General features: G+C 47.0%; 1 protein-coding gene across 1 annotated transcript in view; it reads right to left on the bottom strand.

The window, feature by feature from the left end:
• The window catches only part of CLMP (CXADR like cell adhesion molecule), a gene marked incomplete at both ends in the record, with an annotated part of 92,591 nt that extends 76,358 nt beyond the window's left edge, over positions 1 to 16,233 (bottom strand). Inside the window, 2 exons of the mRNA XM_080715391.1 lie at positions 13,965 to 14,018; positions 16,143 to 16,233. Of these exons, the coding sequence (XP_080571517.1) occupies positions 13,965 to 14,018; positions 16,143 to 16,233 (145 nt within the window). The remainder of the gene's footprint in view (positions 1 to 13,964; positions 14,019 to 16,142) is intronic.
• Between the last annotated feature and the right edge of the window lie 1,542 nt (positions 16,234 to 17,775).

Raw genomic sequence — 17,775 nt, 5'->3', positions numbered from 1 at the left:
ATATTTTTTTAAATTTGAAAACAGGGTCTCTTAAGCCAGCGCGGCTGGCTTCAAACCCGCGCGATCCTCCTGTCTCTGTCTCCCAAGCGCAGGAATTACAAGCGTGCGCCACCATGCCCGGCCTTGATTTTATTTTGTAATGAAAGAAAAACCAATGGAAGAAGAGTGGCTATCTGCAAAGCAAGCACTTAAAATGTCAGGATGTTTTGAACATAACATTGCACTTGCTTATGCAGCTGTTTAATCCGGTGTCAGGCAAATAGTAAGTGCTCAATAAATTTGGGTGAAAAGATGAAGTCATAGTTTGCACTAAAAGATTCTCTAAAAGTGATAATAAACCCCTAAAGTTCATTAAAGTGATCGGGTATCAAAACTAACCAGACTGGTAGTAACATAATCAAGTGATTTTCATTTGGCCAAGGAAGAAAGGATGTTATTAAGGAAGGATCATGATCTGTACAAAGCTCTAGGAAAAGGAACTAGAAAACTGGTTTTGGGACAAGCTGTTCTGATAGTAACAGATACCTCTTTAGGCTAGAGCCGCTCCCCTAGTTTTTACCAGGCTGCTGGAAGGCTCCTTACAGCCCACAGCAGCTTCCGGCCTGTCAGCTGGCCTCCTAGGACACTGGGTCTCTCAAGAGGGTGTTCTCAAACAAGGCTTGATGTCAACAGGCTGCTATAAACAGCTTGCCAGTAGGAAGAAGTCTGACTCCCAGCTCCACCATGTGTTAAGTCTGAAACCTTAAGCAATTTACTCGATCTCCTGGAACCTTGGTTTCTTTCCTTTATTTTCTGCAGAACAAAAATGAAACTCACCCCTCAGGGTTATGAGTATTAAAAAGTAAAATAGAGCTAGGCATGGCGCATATACTTGTAATCCCAGTAATTGGGAGGAGGAGACAGGAGGATCATAAGTTCATGTCCAGACTGTAACTTAGCAAAGCCTTTCACAACTTACTGGAACTCTGTTTCAAAATAATGACCCTCAGTTCCATCCCCGGTACCACAAAATTGAAAATAGTATGTGTGAACCCCCTAACCTGATAGCTGGTACTAGTTTATCTTAGTAATGTCCATTGTCCTTTTCTGACCCTAATTATCCTTATCCCCTTAAAGCCCCTTTCATGATTAACTAAGACACTGGAATAATAACAAAATACCAGTTCTGCATTCTGGCAGGTGCACACTGGTCCATGGTGTCCATGGTAACCATCTTAAAGTTCTGAATCCCTGTGGCCTTGGCAACCAGCCAGTTCTCCTCCTTTTAGCATCGTTATTTGCAACTTCCTGATTTGGTAGAGGTCCATCGAGCTGGCTTCGAAGATGGTGTTCTTTTTATCCAACTATGCACACAGGAACCTTCTTCAAACCCTCCCCTTAATCTTCCATCACTCTAGAGACTAAAGGGGGAGTAGCGGCTACTTAGAACCCATGGAATTGGTGCCCTCTCTCCAAGCAGATACATGAAGATTAAGGTGACACAGCCAGCCAAACTGGACTGTCAACACTCTGGCTATTTCTCCCTTTCTCATGCTCTGACAAGGATTTGTGAGTTCTAATATGCTTTAAAAGATCTTCAGTTAAATAGCAAGGAAAAAAATAAAAGAAAAAATGAGAGGAAAAAGCTTATGGACAGAATTCCCTACCAAAAAGCTATGTGGCTTTGTCCCATAACGAGTCCCCTAAAGCCGGATGTGATGATGGTACATACCTCTACTTGGGGGCTGAGATGGGGAAATCATTAATTCATAGCCAGTCTGGACAATATGGCAAGACCCCATCAAGGAAAGAAAGGAAGAAAGGAGGGAGAGAGGGAGGAAGAAGGAAGGAGGGAAGGAAGGAAGGATGGACAGACTACCTTTATGTATCTAATTTGTTGTTGTTGTTCTTGGGATCAAGCCCAAGGACATTCTACCTCCAAGCAAAGCCCCCAGCCCTTTTTATTTATTTATTTATCTATTTTTGAGAGTCTGGGGATGGAACTTAGGGGCATTTGACCTCCGAGCTACACCCCCTGCCCTATTTTTTATTCTTTATTTTGAAACTGGGTCTCACTGAGTTGCAGAGGGCCTCACTAAGTAGCTGAGGCTGTCTGCGAACCGTGATCCGGTCTCAGCCTCCCAAATGCTGGAATTACAAGCGTGCGCCACCACCCCCCGCTCAGCCCTATTTATCTATTTTTATTTTTATTTTTATTTTTTGGTGGTACTGGGGTTTCTGGAAGCCCTTCTACCTCCGGGCTACACTCCCAGACCTATTTTTTACATTTTTTATTTGGAAACAGGGTCTCCTAAGCCAGTGCACGCGGCTGGCTTCGAACCTGCGCGATCCTCCTGTCTCTGCCTCCCAAGCACGGGAATTACAAGCATGCGCCACCACGCCCGGCTCAGCCCTATTTATTTTAAAAAAAGGATTTTGCTTAATTGCTGAAGATCTCACTAAATTGCCAAGGCTGGCCTCTAACCTTCCATTCCCCTGTCTCAGCCTCCCAAGTATTGGGATAACAGGTGTGCACCACCATGCTGGGCTAGTATTCACCTTAAAACTCCTGACTTGTGGCCATTGGTCCCACCTTCCAACCTTTCTCAACTGGCTTGTTCTTCCCTTGCCAGCCTCAAGGGGGAGCAGTTGAGCCCCAGTTCTGGAAGTTGATGGTGGTTGGCCATGGGAAGTTAGGGCCTGCCTCCCCACCTCCAGGTGTCTCTTCTCCAACTTCTTCTCTTTCGCCCAATCCCAGGGCAGCACTCTCTTCAGAGAGATTGACTATAAATGGTCATCGGGGGAGGCAGCCGGAACGCTAAGAGCTACTGGCCTGACAGAGCTTGTGTATCAGCCTGACAGTTACCATAGCCCAGAGTCTCCAAGGAATCCCAAACAGCCCTGTTCCTTCCTCCCCACCACAGGCCGCCTTCCTGCCTCCCTGGCCTTGTTTAAACACGATGAGAGCAGGCTGTGCTTGGACTCAAAGGCCAGGACCTCTCCCTGGTGCAGGAGAACAGGTGCCGGCCTGAATGAGCTCTTGTCTTGCTTTCAGAAACTGGGGTCTCAACATCTCAGAAGCTTGCTACCAAAGGTGGGGTCTGTCCATGGCTACTGCAGGCCACTTGGGTCTGAGTGGAGGGGTGGTTACGGCATTACTGTGGCCAGGCAGAACACCAGGTATAAGCCGGGCGTGGTGGCGCACGCTTGTAATCCCAGCATTTGGGAGGCTGAGACCTGGAGGATCTCGGTTCACGGACAGCCTCAGCTACTTAGTGAGGCCCTCTGCAACTCAGTGAGACCTGGTTTCAAAATAAAGAATAAAAAATAGGGCAGGGGGTGTAACTCGGAGGTTAAATGCCCCTGGGTTCTATCCCCAGACCTGCAAAAAAAACCAAACAAAAAAAAAACAACAAAAAAAACCCATCAGGTATGCAGGGGTACTGGGCAGTGTTTAGCACAGCTCTTAGCACTCAGTAAGTACTCAATAAACGATAGCTATTATGATCAATAATCTAGATCATCCTATGACAAAGTGTTGTTATCTTTTGCTTTGGGCAGCTGAGGAAACAGAGAAGCTAAACAAGGTATCTGAGGTTTCATACCCATCAAATTAAACAGATGCAATATGTATGGTGACGCAAGCCTGTGATCCCAGTGCTTGGGAGGCCGAGGCAGAGACAGGAAGATTGCAGGTTCGAGGACAGTTTCTGCAATTTAGTGAGGTCCCTCAGCAACACAGCGAGACCCTTTTTCAAAATAAAAGATAAAACAGAGATGAGGTGTAGTTCATAGATAGAATGCCACTGGATTCAATCCTAAGTGCCAGGGGGATGGGGGAGCGAGCACGAGCGCTGCAATGAGGCCTGGGATGGATGCGGGTCTGGCTGTGTCCGGGGTGGTGCTGTAGCCTCCACTCGGTACCTCCTCTAGGGTAGTAACAGTGCAGCTGCAGATCACAGCAGCAGCTCCAAGGAACCACCCACGCCCTCTGGGCTTGGGGTTTGAGTTGAGGACTTTTAGGCATCCCTCAAACTCAGCTGCTGAGGCTTGGACTGTAGGTCTGAGGGAAAGCAGAAGCTCTTCCCTGGCTGGGAACCTGCCTCCCTGAGAGTGGCTGTAGAATGGGAGAACTGCCTGGGTCCACAGGAAGCGAATGCAGAGGGGCTGGGCTCTCTCATCTGATCCAGGGTAGAGACACAGACTATCTCCTAGGAAGGATCTTTCCAAAAGCAGGAAGCCATTTTTTTTTATTTTTATTTTTTTTAGTACTGGGATGGAACCCAGGGGCATTCTATCTCTGAGCTATACCTCCAGTCCTATTTTTTATTCTTTTATTTTTGAAACAGGGTCTCACTGAGTTGCAAAGAGCCTCACTAAGTAGCTGAGGCTGGCTGCAATCGATGATCCTCCTGTCTCAGCCTCCCGAATGCTGAGATTACAAGTGGGTGCCACCATACCTGGCTGGAAGCCTTTTTTTATTTGTTTTATTATTGGTGCATTGTAATCATACATGACATTGGAATACCAGATCTGAAAGGATATACAAGCACACATCATCCAATTTGTCCTCATCCAATCCCCATCCCATTCCCTCCCCCTGGAAGCCTTTTTTACTGAAATTGAACCCAGGGGCATTCTACCTCTGAGCCTGCATCCTTTTTATTTATTTATTTGTTTATTTTTATACAGGTTTTTGCTAAATTGTTGATAGCCTCACTAAATTGCTGAAACTGGCCTTGAACTTGCTTCAGCCTCCCAAGTACTACACCACCACACCAGAAAAGAAATCCCCCCTCTTTTTTTTTTTTTGTGGGTCTGGGGATGGAACCCAGGGCATTTGACCTCCGAGCTACACACCCTGCCCTATTTTTTATTCTTTATTTTGAAACAGGGTCTCATTAAGTTGCAGAGGGCCTCACTAAATAGCTGAGGCAGTCCGCGAATTGCAATCCTTTGGTCTCAGCCTCCCGAATGCTGGGATTACAAGCGTGAGCCACCATGCTCGGCGTAAGAAATCTTCTTCTTAAACCAATTGAGGGACACCAACCTGCTGAGTCAATGAAGAACACAGCCTGGAGCCACTTCTGCCTGAGAATGGGAGCTGGTAAACACTGGTGGGGGCTGCAATCTGCCACCCTCCGACATCGCCTCTTTCCAGTTCATCTGCTACCCCTCGTCCACTTGCTAGTGCACGAGCTTTCCCCACAAAGCAGGCTGCAGAGGAGGACCAGGCCCCTGGCCAGGACCGCACTGTGGGATCACAGCCTGATGCTGGGGCCAGGGCGCCCCAGCTCAGCCAGCCAGCACCACGGGCAGCCACGCTCCCTGGCTCTCCCTGTCCACAGCTGGCTTCTACAGCAGACTTCATTGTGTAGCTCCTCCTTGAAAACCCTTCTTCCCTTCTAGACTTGAATTGACTTAGCTCCTTAGCGTGGAATGAGGCTGGACTGTGGTTGGGGTTTCAGGAACTTTGGGGATGCTTTTCTTCTTGCCACTCAACTGCCCTACACTGCCACCAGAAGGAGCAGAAGACAGTGGCCAACTGTCCCTTCCCAACAGTAGGAACCCTCCCAGCCCCATCCTTTTTCTGTTAAAAATTACTTCCTCCAGGAGCCCTCTGGGATTGGCCCAGCAGGACTCCCTTCTTGCCTGCCCCATCCCTGGGGAAATTTTCCTTCCTTCCTTCCTTCCTTCCTCCTTCCTTCCTTCCTTCCTTCCTTCCTTCCTTCCTTCCTTCCTTCCTTTCTTTTTTTGCGCACTAGGGTTGGAACCCAGGGACATTCTACTTCCAAGCTACAGCCCCAGCCCTATTTTTTTTTCTTTATTTTGAAACAAGGTCTCACTGAGTGGGTATGCCACCACGCCCGGCTTATCCCTGGGGAATTAAAAAAGATCATGTACTGCTAATTATGTTCTCATTCACAATTTTCTGGGTTGGCGCCATGACAGGGGTTTTTACTTTTTGTTCTTCCTTCTCTATTTTGTGTATGTCAATAGATTGGCAGTCCTTTTGATGCAGGATGAAAAAAAAACAGGTAGAAAATATAACTTTAATATGAGAACCTGGAGCTGGGCGTGGTGGCCCACACTTGTAATCCCAGCATGTGGGAGGCTGAGACAGAAGGATCAAGGTTCCCGGACAGCCTCAGCTACTTAGTGAGGCCCTTTGCAACTCAGTGAGATCCTGTTTCAAAATAAAGAATAAATATCTATTGATCAGGTAATGGAGACCACAATCAGCTTAAGAACCCTGAGGATGAGCAGACCCCCGGACACTGCCTTGTGACCACCGGACTGAGATCAGCTCACACAGCTCCTCCTGGCTTCCCCTTAAGGAACCCTATAAAAGAAGAGTTCTCTCACCTTTGAGGTGACCTGCACTCTCCCTTGAATGTATATTTACTTTTCTAAATAAAACTCTAACTATATCTCTGAATTTTTTTCCCATCACATAAGCCAACGGCCCTGTTGATCTTGGGTTAAGTAGTCAACCCAGGACACTTTTAGAACATAAACCTAGGTCTCACCTCCCTTCCTTCCCCTCCCACCCTGCCATCTGGCCTGGGCTATGCTGTCCCCATGCAGGACTGGACCACAGGAGATGGTAGAGGGGAAGTCCCTGGTCTTCAGAGACCCAGGATATGAAGGACCACCACAAGGATAGCGAGACAGAACAGAGCTCTGGTCCCCAAACACTAAGGGTCTACTTTTTGTACTCCAAAAACGAGCTGCTAGCCCCCGCTGTGGAGTATCCTTACTACACCGGGGCTCCCCAGGAGCAACTGGGCTCTGGGCTCCAGGAGGAGGTGCAGAGAGAGGAGGAGAGAGTTTGCTTTGGCTGTGGGGGCCTCCGGGACTCCCAGGGGAATCCACAGGCCTCGTATATATTTATATGAACTTAGAAGCTAATGAGTGTTGTGGAGCCAAGAGCCCTGCTGAGGTTGTAAGCAATGGTCCACTCTTAACACAGCCTTCTTTGTCTGCAGGGCTGTAGGTTCAAATTGCAGATCTGGGCTTGGAGTGCAGCTGACATGGAAACCTGCCCAGGACCACAGCAGAATCACAGTGGGCTCCAGGAGGAAGCGCAGCATCCAGTGAATTCCTCAGACAACACACTGAAGCCCAGGCCTGGCCAGGGTCATCTTGTCCATCGTCCAGTGTCCAAGAGATGCTGCCCAACATCTCTTAAATAGGGAGGTTTTCACCCTATTCTTAAGAGATTCATCCACTGAAAAGATAGCCATCTATGGAAGAACCCCCTGTGGGCTAACAAACCTGTTTTGCAGCACACAAAGCTTTTCTCTCTTTTCCTTCTTTCTCTCCCTCTATTTCTTTCCTTTTGTGATACTGGGGATTGAACCTAGCAGCATTCTACTCTGACCTATACCTCCAACCCTTTTAAGTACATTTTTGTTTTGAAATGGGGTCTACTGAGTTGCTACAAGTCTCACTAAGTTGCTGAGGCTGTCTTCAAACCTGCGACGCTCCTGTCTCAGCCTCCCAGTATACTTGTATTGGGATTGAGGGTGTGTGCCACCATGCCTGGCAAAGCTCCTTTTTCTTGCTGCTCTGAGGCTGAAGATTAGCTCAATTGTCTCACAAAAGACTGTCTGCTTGGCCTTTCTACTCCTGCAGTCTCCTGGGTCCCAACTTGGTGACCAGTTTAAGTCTGCTGGTCACTGGGTTATGACTCTGTGCCAGGCACTGGGCACAGCAAGATGAATGAACCAGACTTCATCCTTGCGATCATATGGTCTCATGTGGGGAGACATCCAAATACATTTATCACAACACATGACGGTATTTGCTAAAATGGAGCTGTGAGCAAAAGTCTTTGGGAAGTAGAACAAATAGCCATTGGCTCTGCTAGGGGATGATGGGTAAGAGTTCCCAGAGGATAGCTGGGTGTGGTGGCGCACGCTTGTAATCCCAGCACTTGGAAGGCTGAGACAGGAGGATCGCACAGGTTCAAAGCCAGCCTCAGCTACTTAGTGAGGCTCTCAGCAACTTAGTGAGACCCTGTTTCCAAATAAAGTATGAAAAATGGGTCTAGGAGCTGGCCGTGGTGGCGCACGCTTGTAATCCCAGCATTCAAGAGGCTGAGACCTGGAGGATCACGGTTCGCGGACAGCCTCAGCTACTTAGTGAGGCCCTCTGCAACTCAGTGAGACCTGGTTTCAAAATAAAGAATAAAAAATAGGGCAGCAGGTGTAGCTCAGAGGTCAAATGCCCATCCCAAGACACCCCCCCCAAATGGGTCTGGGAGTATAGCCCGCAGGTAGAAAAGCCCCTGGGTTCCACCCCCAGTACCACGCGTGCACGTGCGCGCGCGCGCGCACACACACACACACACACACACACACACACACACACACACACACAAATAGGGCTGGGGGTATAGCTTGGAGGAAGAATGCCCTGGGTTCAATCCCTAGTACTGCAAAAATAAATAAATAAATTAATTAATTAAAAATATAAAAAGGCCTGTAGGTGTAACTCAGAGAAAGAATGCTTCTGAGTTCAAGCTCCAGTACAAAAACCTGTGGATAGTAAGTACAAAAATGATAAAAATAATAAGAATCAACAAAATCATTCTTAATATTTTGGTATGGATTTTTTTCCAGTCTTTTTACCCATGCATTTATACATGGGCACAGTAAGATTTCACTATATGGCTAGTTCTGTAGTCTTTTTTTACAGTCTTATCACTGTATCAGGGGGATTTATCCAAGTAATAAAATTTCTTTGGTATCTGTTTTAACATCATTCAATTCAATGGTATGGATTCAGGAATAACCAATCACTCAGCCACTTTCCTATCAGGGAGCATTTAATTTGTGCCAGTGTTTTTGAGGCAATAAATGCTTTTGTACACAAACTTCTGGGAACCATAGGGGTTTCTGCTGTTGTTCTTGGTAGTGCTGGGATTCAAATCTAGGGCCTTGCACATGTTAGCCAAGCACTCTTCTCCTCTGAACCCCACACCCAGCTCTATGAACACTGCATTTGATTATGTCCTCAGCATAGGTTCCTAACAATGGGACCACTGGGACAAGCCTATGGATGGTTTTAAAGTTGCTGGAGCAGACTTTGTGCCGTGTGCCCGACATACAATGCCCAGCACTCCTGGAGGGTGAGCTGTAGGGTCCACGGCCTCTTTCTCTCCACCATTTTGTATGTCACTCTGCAGGAGCTGTCACACCCCCTGCCCTGGACACGGACCAGGACCTTCACTGTCCTCTTTGTCATGTCCTCAAAGTCAACACCCTCTTCTTCCAGACATCCTCCGAATAATTACCAGTAAGGGCAGATCTGGTGTGTTTCATCCTCTTGGGGCGATCTCCTTTCTGGGCAGGATGTAGGTGGGATGATCCCAGTCCCTCTATGGGGACAGGCTGGTATTAGAGCACAGGCCATTGTCTGTGGCACAGGACTGCCACCACACAGCCACCGTTTCTGGGAGAGTCCCTGCTGCTAGCCTGATATTCCTAAAGTATTGGCATGGGAGCCAGACCATGGTGCTGCTGCTGTTGACAACGCAGTCTTGCATGAGCGCATCACACACACATGCAGATGTGGGCTGACATTCCTTTTTGTACAAGCCGGATGGAAGTGTGTACATAATGACCACAGGGAATGGCTGCATCATGCCCGGCTCATTGCAAAACAGCCAGGGCACATGATCTCATCCGCAGAGCTGAGGGGAGGAATGAAGGGAGCTCAGCCTTGACTATGGGGCATGTACTGCTTTGTGACTTTGGTCAGGTGGGTTGTTTACCTCGAAGAGTTTCTGGTAAAAAATGGTGTCACCTTGGGTTTCCCACTCCCCCACCACATTCTTCAAGTTCTAGGCTTCTGGCGCAGCATGCCTGTGATTCCAAAACTTGGGAGGCTAAAATAGGAAGATTACAGGTTTGAGGCCAGCCTCAGCAACTTAGTGAGACCCTGTTAAAAAATAAATAAGTAGCCGGGCGTGGTGGTGCACGCTTGTAATCCCAGCATTCGGGAGGCTGAGACTGGAGGATCTGGGTTCGTGGACAGCCTCAGCTACTTAGTGAGGCCCTTTGCAGCTCAGTGAGACCCTGTTTCAAAATAAAGAATAAAAAAGAGGGCTGGGGGTATAGCTGCTCGGATGTCGGATGCCCCTGGGTTCCATCCCCAGTGCCATAAAAAATAAGTAAATATATAAATATAAATAAAAAGGGCCAGGGGTATAGCTCAGAGGCAGAATGCCCCTGGGTTTAACCCCTAGTACCAAAAAGAAAAGGAAAAAGAAAAGAAAAGGAAAAAAAAGGAGGATGAGAATAAGGAAGAGGAGGAAAGAGAAAAAACCCCTAGGTTTAGAAATCAAAACTTTAACATCTTTCCACCTAAAGTAGAGGCTAGACACTCTCCTGCACAGCCTGCTCTTCCCACACGTGCCTGAATGCTTCCTCTACCACAGCAGCCATCTTATATTTCCACCTAATTTCTAGCTCTTCAGGAATAGGAAGTAGTTTACATTTTTTTTGTTGCGCTCTGCACAATAGGAAATTCTAACTGTTTCCTATTCGAGGAAGCAAGACAGTGGACAGGAAGGGATGCCACCTCAAAGATCGTCGGGGCTCACCACATTCTGTCCTGAACAGATTCTGTCCCTTCCTTTCCATCTTACGCTACAAGCCGGGTACAGTGGCGCGCAGCTGTCATCCCAGTACTTGGGAGGCTGAGAAAGGATCACAGGTTTGAGGACGGCCTAAGCAATTTAGTGAGACCCTGTTTCAGAATAAAGACTAAAAAAGGCTGGGGGAGCCGGGCGTGGTGGCGCACGCTTGTAATCCCAGCATTCAGGAGGCTGAGACAGGAGGATCGTAGTTCACGGACAGCCTCAGCTACTTAGTGAGGCTTTTTGCAACTCAGTGAGACCCTGTTTCAAAATAAGAATAAAAAATAGGGCTGGGGGTGGATCTTGGAGATAGAATGCCCCTGAGTTCCATCCCCAGTACCACAAAAAATAAAAAAAAAATAGAAAATATAAATAAAAAAGGGCTGGGGGTATAGCTTGAAGGTAGACAGTCCCAGGTTCAAACCCCAATACCAAATAAAAAAGAAAGAAAAGAAAAGAAAAAGGGAAAGAAAAAAAAAAAAGAGCTAGGGGTATAGCTTGGGAGTAGAACACTCCTGGGTTCAACCTACAGTATAAAGCAAAATAAAACTATCATGCTACAGGACTTTCTCCTGAAATATATCGCACTCCCTGACGCTGGGTCTCCTTCATCTGTTTTGATAAGCACTGAAAAAGAATAACAGAGCCTCCCACAGCTGCCTCCAGCGTCCCTAGAAGGTGCATCTGTCTCTGGGGAAACTTTATGCAAAGAATGTAAAGCATCTTTTTCTTAATATTATTATTATTTTATTCTTATTTATTTTTTGGTGGTGGTTCTGGGGATTGAACCGGAGAGTGCTCTGTCACTGAGCTAAACCCCCAGCCCTTATTTATTTATTTATTCATTTATTTAGTAGTACTGGGGCATATGACCTACAGGCTACACCCCCAGCCCTATTTATTATTCTTTATTTTGAAACAGGGTCTCACTGAGTTACAAAGGGCCTCACTAAGTAGCTGAGGCTGTCTGAGAGCTGTGATCCTCCTGTCTTGGCCTCCCGAATGCTAGGATTACAAGCGCGCACCACCAAGCCAGGCTCTTTTTTCATTCTTCATTTCAAAACAGGGTCTAACTAAATTACCCAGGCTGACCTTGAATTTGTAATCTTCCTGCTTTAGACTCCCAAGGACTGGGATTACAGGTATGCCACCACACCTGGCTGGCTCATCTGCCTTTTGAGGAAGGCCCTTCTGTCTACAGGGAGCAATATAAGGTCCTTTATATTTTTCTTTTCTTTATGACCCCATGTTTCTTTTAATCTCAAAATTATAAAGCAGTTAGGGTTTTTTTTTTAATGAATGTTTGAGGGTTAATCTCTACCTTGTTACTCAACCCTATATTTTTTCTCTTGGCTTAAGCCATCTGCTTTGAGCTCATTGAGAAATGCTACAGTGGGGTGATTGGCTTTTGAAAGTGCAGGCTGGGGAAGGAGGAGAAAGGGCTCTGTGTTGAACAAGCAGTAGCTCTGCCTCCATCCTCAGGCCTGAGAGGTGCACCAGGCAGCACTGTGTTTTCCGCTGGATTATGATTTACTTGGTCCTTGCATTTGTTGACAAGGGCCAAAAGCTCAGTTCTGTCAATGGGAAACAGAACTTGATGGGTTCCCCATATCAAAGAAAACTTCAAAGGGAGGTGTCTGCCATCTGGACTGATGCAGAGTAAGTACAGAAGAGTTTACTCTGAGCCAAGCAAGGTGACACATGCCTCTGATCTCAGTACTTGGGAGGCTGAGATAGGAGGATCTCAGAAATCTAAAAGCGTGAGACATGCTAATTGAGGTATGTCTATACTTTAAGTCAGATTTTGTCTAATTCTTATATAGATTCCTTTTTGTGTGTGTATAGTGTTGGGGATTGAACTCAGGGACATTTTACCTCTGACCTACATCCTGAGTGTCATTTTATTTTTTATTTTGTAAAAGGGTCTCGCTGAGTTGCGGAGACTGGTTTCAAACTTGTGATCTTCCTGTCTCAGCCTCCCAAGTACTGGGATTACAGGCCCAATTTATAGATTCCTTTTTGAGTGGCCTAAGGAACCTCAACCATTTGGGTTCTTCACACTTGTTCTGAAGGAATGCATTTGAGCCTGGCATGGTGTCATGTGCTACAGTCCCAGTACTTGGGAGGCCAAGACAGGAGGATCACAAATTCCAGGTCTCAGCAAATCAGTGAGACCCTATTTCAAAATAAAGAATAGCCGGCTGTGGTGGCACACGCTTGTAATCCCAGCATTCGGGAGGCTGAGACAGAAGGATCGCAGTTTGTGGACAGCCTCAGCTACTTAGTGAGGCCCTCCACAACTTAGTGAGACCCTGTTTCAAAATAAAGAATAAAAAATAGGGCAGGGAGTGTAGCTAGGAGGTTGAATAACCCTGGGTTCCATCCCCAGACCCCCCCAAAAAAAGAAAGAAAGAAAGAATAAGCCGGGCATGGTGGCACATGCTTGTGATCCCAGTACTTGGGAGGCTGAGACAGGAGGATCCAGTTCGCGGCCAGCCTCAGCTACTCAGTGAGGCTCTCCTCAACTTAGTGAGACCCTGCTTCAAAATAAGAATAAATCGAGCTGGGGGTGTAGCTCCGAGGTAGAATGCCCATGGATTCAATCCCCAACCCTCAAAAAATAAAAATAAAAATAAATAAAGAACAGAAAGGGCTGAGGGTATAGCTCAGAGGTAGAATGCTCCTGGGTTTAAGCCCCCATATCCAAACAAAACTAAAAAAAGAGGAGGAGGAAGAGAAGAAATAGCTATGCCTGGAAGGGGCTGAAAGACCAGTGGCCCACAGCATCCTCTGCTCCGCGGGCCTCCTTCCTAGGTTGAGATGAGTCCAGGGGCTGCTCACTGGAGACCTGAGCTCATTCTTTCTGCTCAGCGCTATCACCTGCTCTGAATGTGGGTCCTCTCCTGGCTCGTTATCACCGTTATCACCGGCTGGGGCTGTTGAAGGTGGAAGCCTTAGCTCTTCCTAGAGTCCCCCTTCCCCCAAGCTCTGTCAAGCCATGCATAACTTTGCAGAGTTAAAAGCCTGTGTCAAGACGACTGTGTAAGCATCTCCCTGGCTGTTTGCATGACATCCAGAGTCAACATCATATACTTCATACGTGGCCGGCTTGTGTATCCCATATGGGATCCATACGGGATGCAGAGAGACAGAGTGAAGCCGTGCTGAGCCCAGTCCTTTGCTGAGACTTAAGACAAGTGTGTCATTCATTCATTTAACAAGAATCCTCTGGGTGCTAAGGGCTAAACGCTGCAGAAGCAGAAAGAGGACTAGGGCCGCGATGGAGCCTGCAGAGGGCTTAGGGAGTAGAAGTGCAGGAAGGCAGGTGTGTGCATACCTGCGTCTGCAACATTGACACGGGACGTGTGGGGCTCAAAGTCACCGAGATTACCTGAAGGAGGGAGCTAGGCGGCTCCGGAGCACAGATGGCATTTCGCTCACGTGGGCTATCCTACAGCAAGCCTCTGTCTTTGAATGCAGAGCCCTTCTCTTGAAACCCACCATTCTTTAGGGTATCTCTGCTCCCTTTAATGTGTGTTTGGGGTGTGGGATCTGGGCACAAGGGAAAAAGAAAAGGGCAGGCAGGAAGTGGACACTGACTCGGTACCCATCTCCTGGGCATCGGGGAGACCCCGGGTGGTGGGGGGTTCATTTCACCCTTGCTGAGCCACGAATTCTTTTTTTTTTTTTTTTTTTTTGGTGGTACTGGGGTTCCTGGAAGCCCTTCTTCCTCCGGGCTACACTCCCAGACCTATTTTATATTTTTGAAACAGGGTCTCTTACGCCAGCGCAGCTGGCTTCGAACCTGCGCGATCCTCCTGTCTCCGCCTCCCAAGCGCGGGGATTACAAGCGTGCGCCACCACGCCCGGCCTTGAGCCAGGAATTCTAAGTGAGAGGACCAAGTCTCTTGGGTTGCCTTTTACTTTTTTTTTTTTTTTTTTTAATTGCAGTACTGGGGATGGAACCCAGGGGCATTCTACCTCCGAGCTACACCCCCAGCCCTATTTTTTATTACTTATTTTGAAAAAGGGTCTTACTAAGCTGCAGAAGTCCTCACTAAGTAGCTGAGGCTGTCCTCAAACCTGCAATCCTCCTGTCTCAGCCTCCCAAGTCCTGGGGTTACAAGCATATTCCACCATGCCCAGCCTTTCACTTCTTTTTTCAGCCCCCAGAACTTGATGGCAAATTTATTCTTGAACTCAGACACAGGGTTCACAGGAATACGGAGAAGTTGAACAGTCTGCAAATAAACGTAAGTGCCGGCCTCACGACAGAAATAGACCAGAAAACCAGGCGGCGGCAGCCAGGCACGGAAGGCCCGCCTGTGGGCCTGGTACTTGGAAGCAGAGACAGGAAGACTGCAGGCTTATGGCCAGCCTCCGCAACTTAGTAAGACTCTCAGTAACCTGGTGAGACCCTGTTTCAAAACAAAGAATAAGCCAGATATAATGGCACATGCTTTTAATTTCAGTACTTGGGAGGCTGAGACAGGAGGATCGCGGGTTTGTAGCTAGCCTCAGCTATTTAGTGAGGCTCTGTTTCAAAATAAAAAGTAAAATAGGGCTGAGGATGGAGCTTAGAGGTAGATGCCTCTGAGTTCAATACCCAGTACCAAAAATAAATAAATAAATAAATAAATAAATAAATAAATCCTACACAGCACCAAGAGAGGCTGACAGGTTCTACAGATGGGCTTACTCTGTCCTTTGTGAATCACTCTCCTGTACACTCCATGAAGAGCAGAGCCACAGAATTTTATTACTAGTATCTATGCCACGTAGTTGAAATATCTTGATTATTTATACTGATGGTTACATAGGCATAAATGTATGTCCAAACTTAACAAATCGTATACTTTACATATGTGTGATTTTTCATCTGTCAATTACAGCTCACTAAAGCTGTCTTTTCCTTCCTTCCTTCTTCCTTCCTTCCTTCCTTCCCTACTAGGGGTTATACCTAGGGGACATTTTTATCTCCAATCACCCCCAGACCTTTCCTTTCCTTTTATTCTTTTTTTTTTCTTTCTTTTTTTTTTTTTTTTTTTTTTTGGTGGTACTGGGGTTCCTGGAAGCCCTTCTACACTCCCAGACCTATTTTATATTTTGAAACAGGGTCTCCTAAGCCAGCGCAGCTGGATTTGAACCTGCGTGATCCTCCAGTCTCCGCTTGGGATTAGGGTATTACAAGCATGCGCCACCACGCCCGGCCCTTTTATTCTTGAAACAGGGTTTCGCTAAGTTGCCAAGGCTGGCCTATAACCTATAATCTTCCTGTCTCGGCCTCCCAAGTACTGGGATTGTAGGCATATGCCACCACTCCTGACTTAAAACTGTTTTTCAAAAACTACTCAGACATCCACAGAGAAATGTCCTCGATAACTCAGAACGACGCCATGCACAGATCAGCTGCCAGAAAGAACTCGTGGGCGACTCTCAAGTCATCCTGCAGGAGGGGCCAAACATGTCAACATGATGAAGACGGTTCTGGAGGGGACCTTCCAAGTTCCGTCACCTCGCACGAGGATCCCCACTGCCTTCAGCCCATCCTGCGCCCTGGCGCTTTTCAGGTTTTTCACAGTCACAGAAACCCAGGCTCGGCCCATTGCTTCCTGCCATTTGCTAATTGAGTGGCACTGGACAAATTATTTCTCCAAGTTTCAGCAGTTTGCTCCTCCATAAAATAGAGTTATTTTAAGGATATGGAGATGAACTCCGCCTACATATTGGGTGCCTGGCACAGAACATGACCTCGCTTAGTGATGGTTAGCACTGTGATTGTGATAACCAGGGGAAAGGTGAAAGGAAACGGCGGTGTTCAGTTTGTAAAAGAGAAGAGAATTGCCAAGCGTAGACACGTTTGTAATGCTAGTACTTGGGAGGCTGAGACAGGAGGATTACAGGTTCACAGCCAGCCTCAGCAATTAATGAGGACCTCTACAACTTAGTTTGTTTCAAAACAAAAGAGTTGGGCATGGTGGTGCACGCCTATAATCTTAGTAGGTTTGAGGACAGCCTCAGTAAGTAGTGAGACTCATCAACCTATGGAGATCCTGTTTCAAAATAAAATTAAAATAGGGCTGACAGTGTAGCTTGGAGGTAGAATTCCCCTGGTTCAAACCCCAGTACCACAAACATACAAAATAAAATAAAATAAAATAGGACTAGGGTGTGGCTCAGAGGTAGAATGCCCCTAGATTCAATTCCAGGCAACACACACACACACACACACACACACACACACACACACACACACACTTATTGGAGCCAGGAATAGTGGCACATTTGCCTAAAATCCCAGTACTTGAAAGGCTACACCAAAACAGGAGGATCACAGGTTCAAGACCAGCCTCAGCAACTTGAGAGGCTCTTCCTATAAACTACCACCAACAGAGAACATGAAGATGAGTACTATCATGATCACCTTGCAAATAGCATGAGCACCCCATGAGCACCCCTTCTCATTTACAAAGTGGTATTTTAGAACATTAACCTGTGAAAGGCTCTGTGCTAGACATTCTTGTACACACAGCACCTCATATGATATGACCACACCCTGAAGCATGCGGTGCCAACCCCAATTACAATATGGAAAATGAGGTTGGGAGGGGTTGAAGTTAATTGCCTAAAGATACTGGAGCCAGGAAGATTGAAAGACATTGTCTTTCTTCTGAAGCATAGCCGCACAGCCTCCTTCTACCCATTAGCACTTTATTTATTTATTTGTTTGTCTATTTATTTATTTATTTGGTGCTGGTGTGTTGGGTAGGGCCTCTGGGAGGTGATTAGGTTGTGAGGGTGGTGTGCCCTTACAAAAGGAACTCCAGCTGGGTGCAGTGGCACACGCTTGTAATCCCGGTACTTGGGAGGCTGAGACAGGAGGATCCACCCCCCAGTATCACAAAAATAAAAATAAATATATAAAATAGAGCCAGGCATGGTGGTGCATGCTTGTAATCCCAACATTTGGGAGGCTGAGACCTGGAGGATCGCAGTTTGGACAGCCTCAGCCACTTAGTGAGGCCCTCTGCAACTCAGTGGGACCGGTTTCAAAATAAAGATAAAGCCGGGCGTGGTGGTGCACGCTTGTAATCCCCGCGCTTGGGAGGCTGAGACAGGAGGATTGCGCAAGTTCGAAGCCAGCCTCA

The sequence above is a fragment of the Muscardinus avellanarius genome (assembly GCF_963383645.1).
Source record: "Muscardinus avellanarius genome assembly, chromosome: 1".
Classification (NCBI taxonomy): Eukaryota; Metazoa; Chordata; class Mammalia; order Rodentia; family Gliridae; genus Muscardinus; species Muscardinus avellanarius.
Note: the sequence above shows the minus strand (reverse complement) of the source record. Positions and strands in the feature narration are given on the sequence as shown.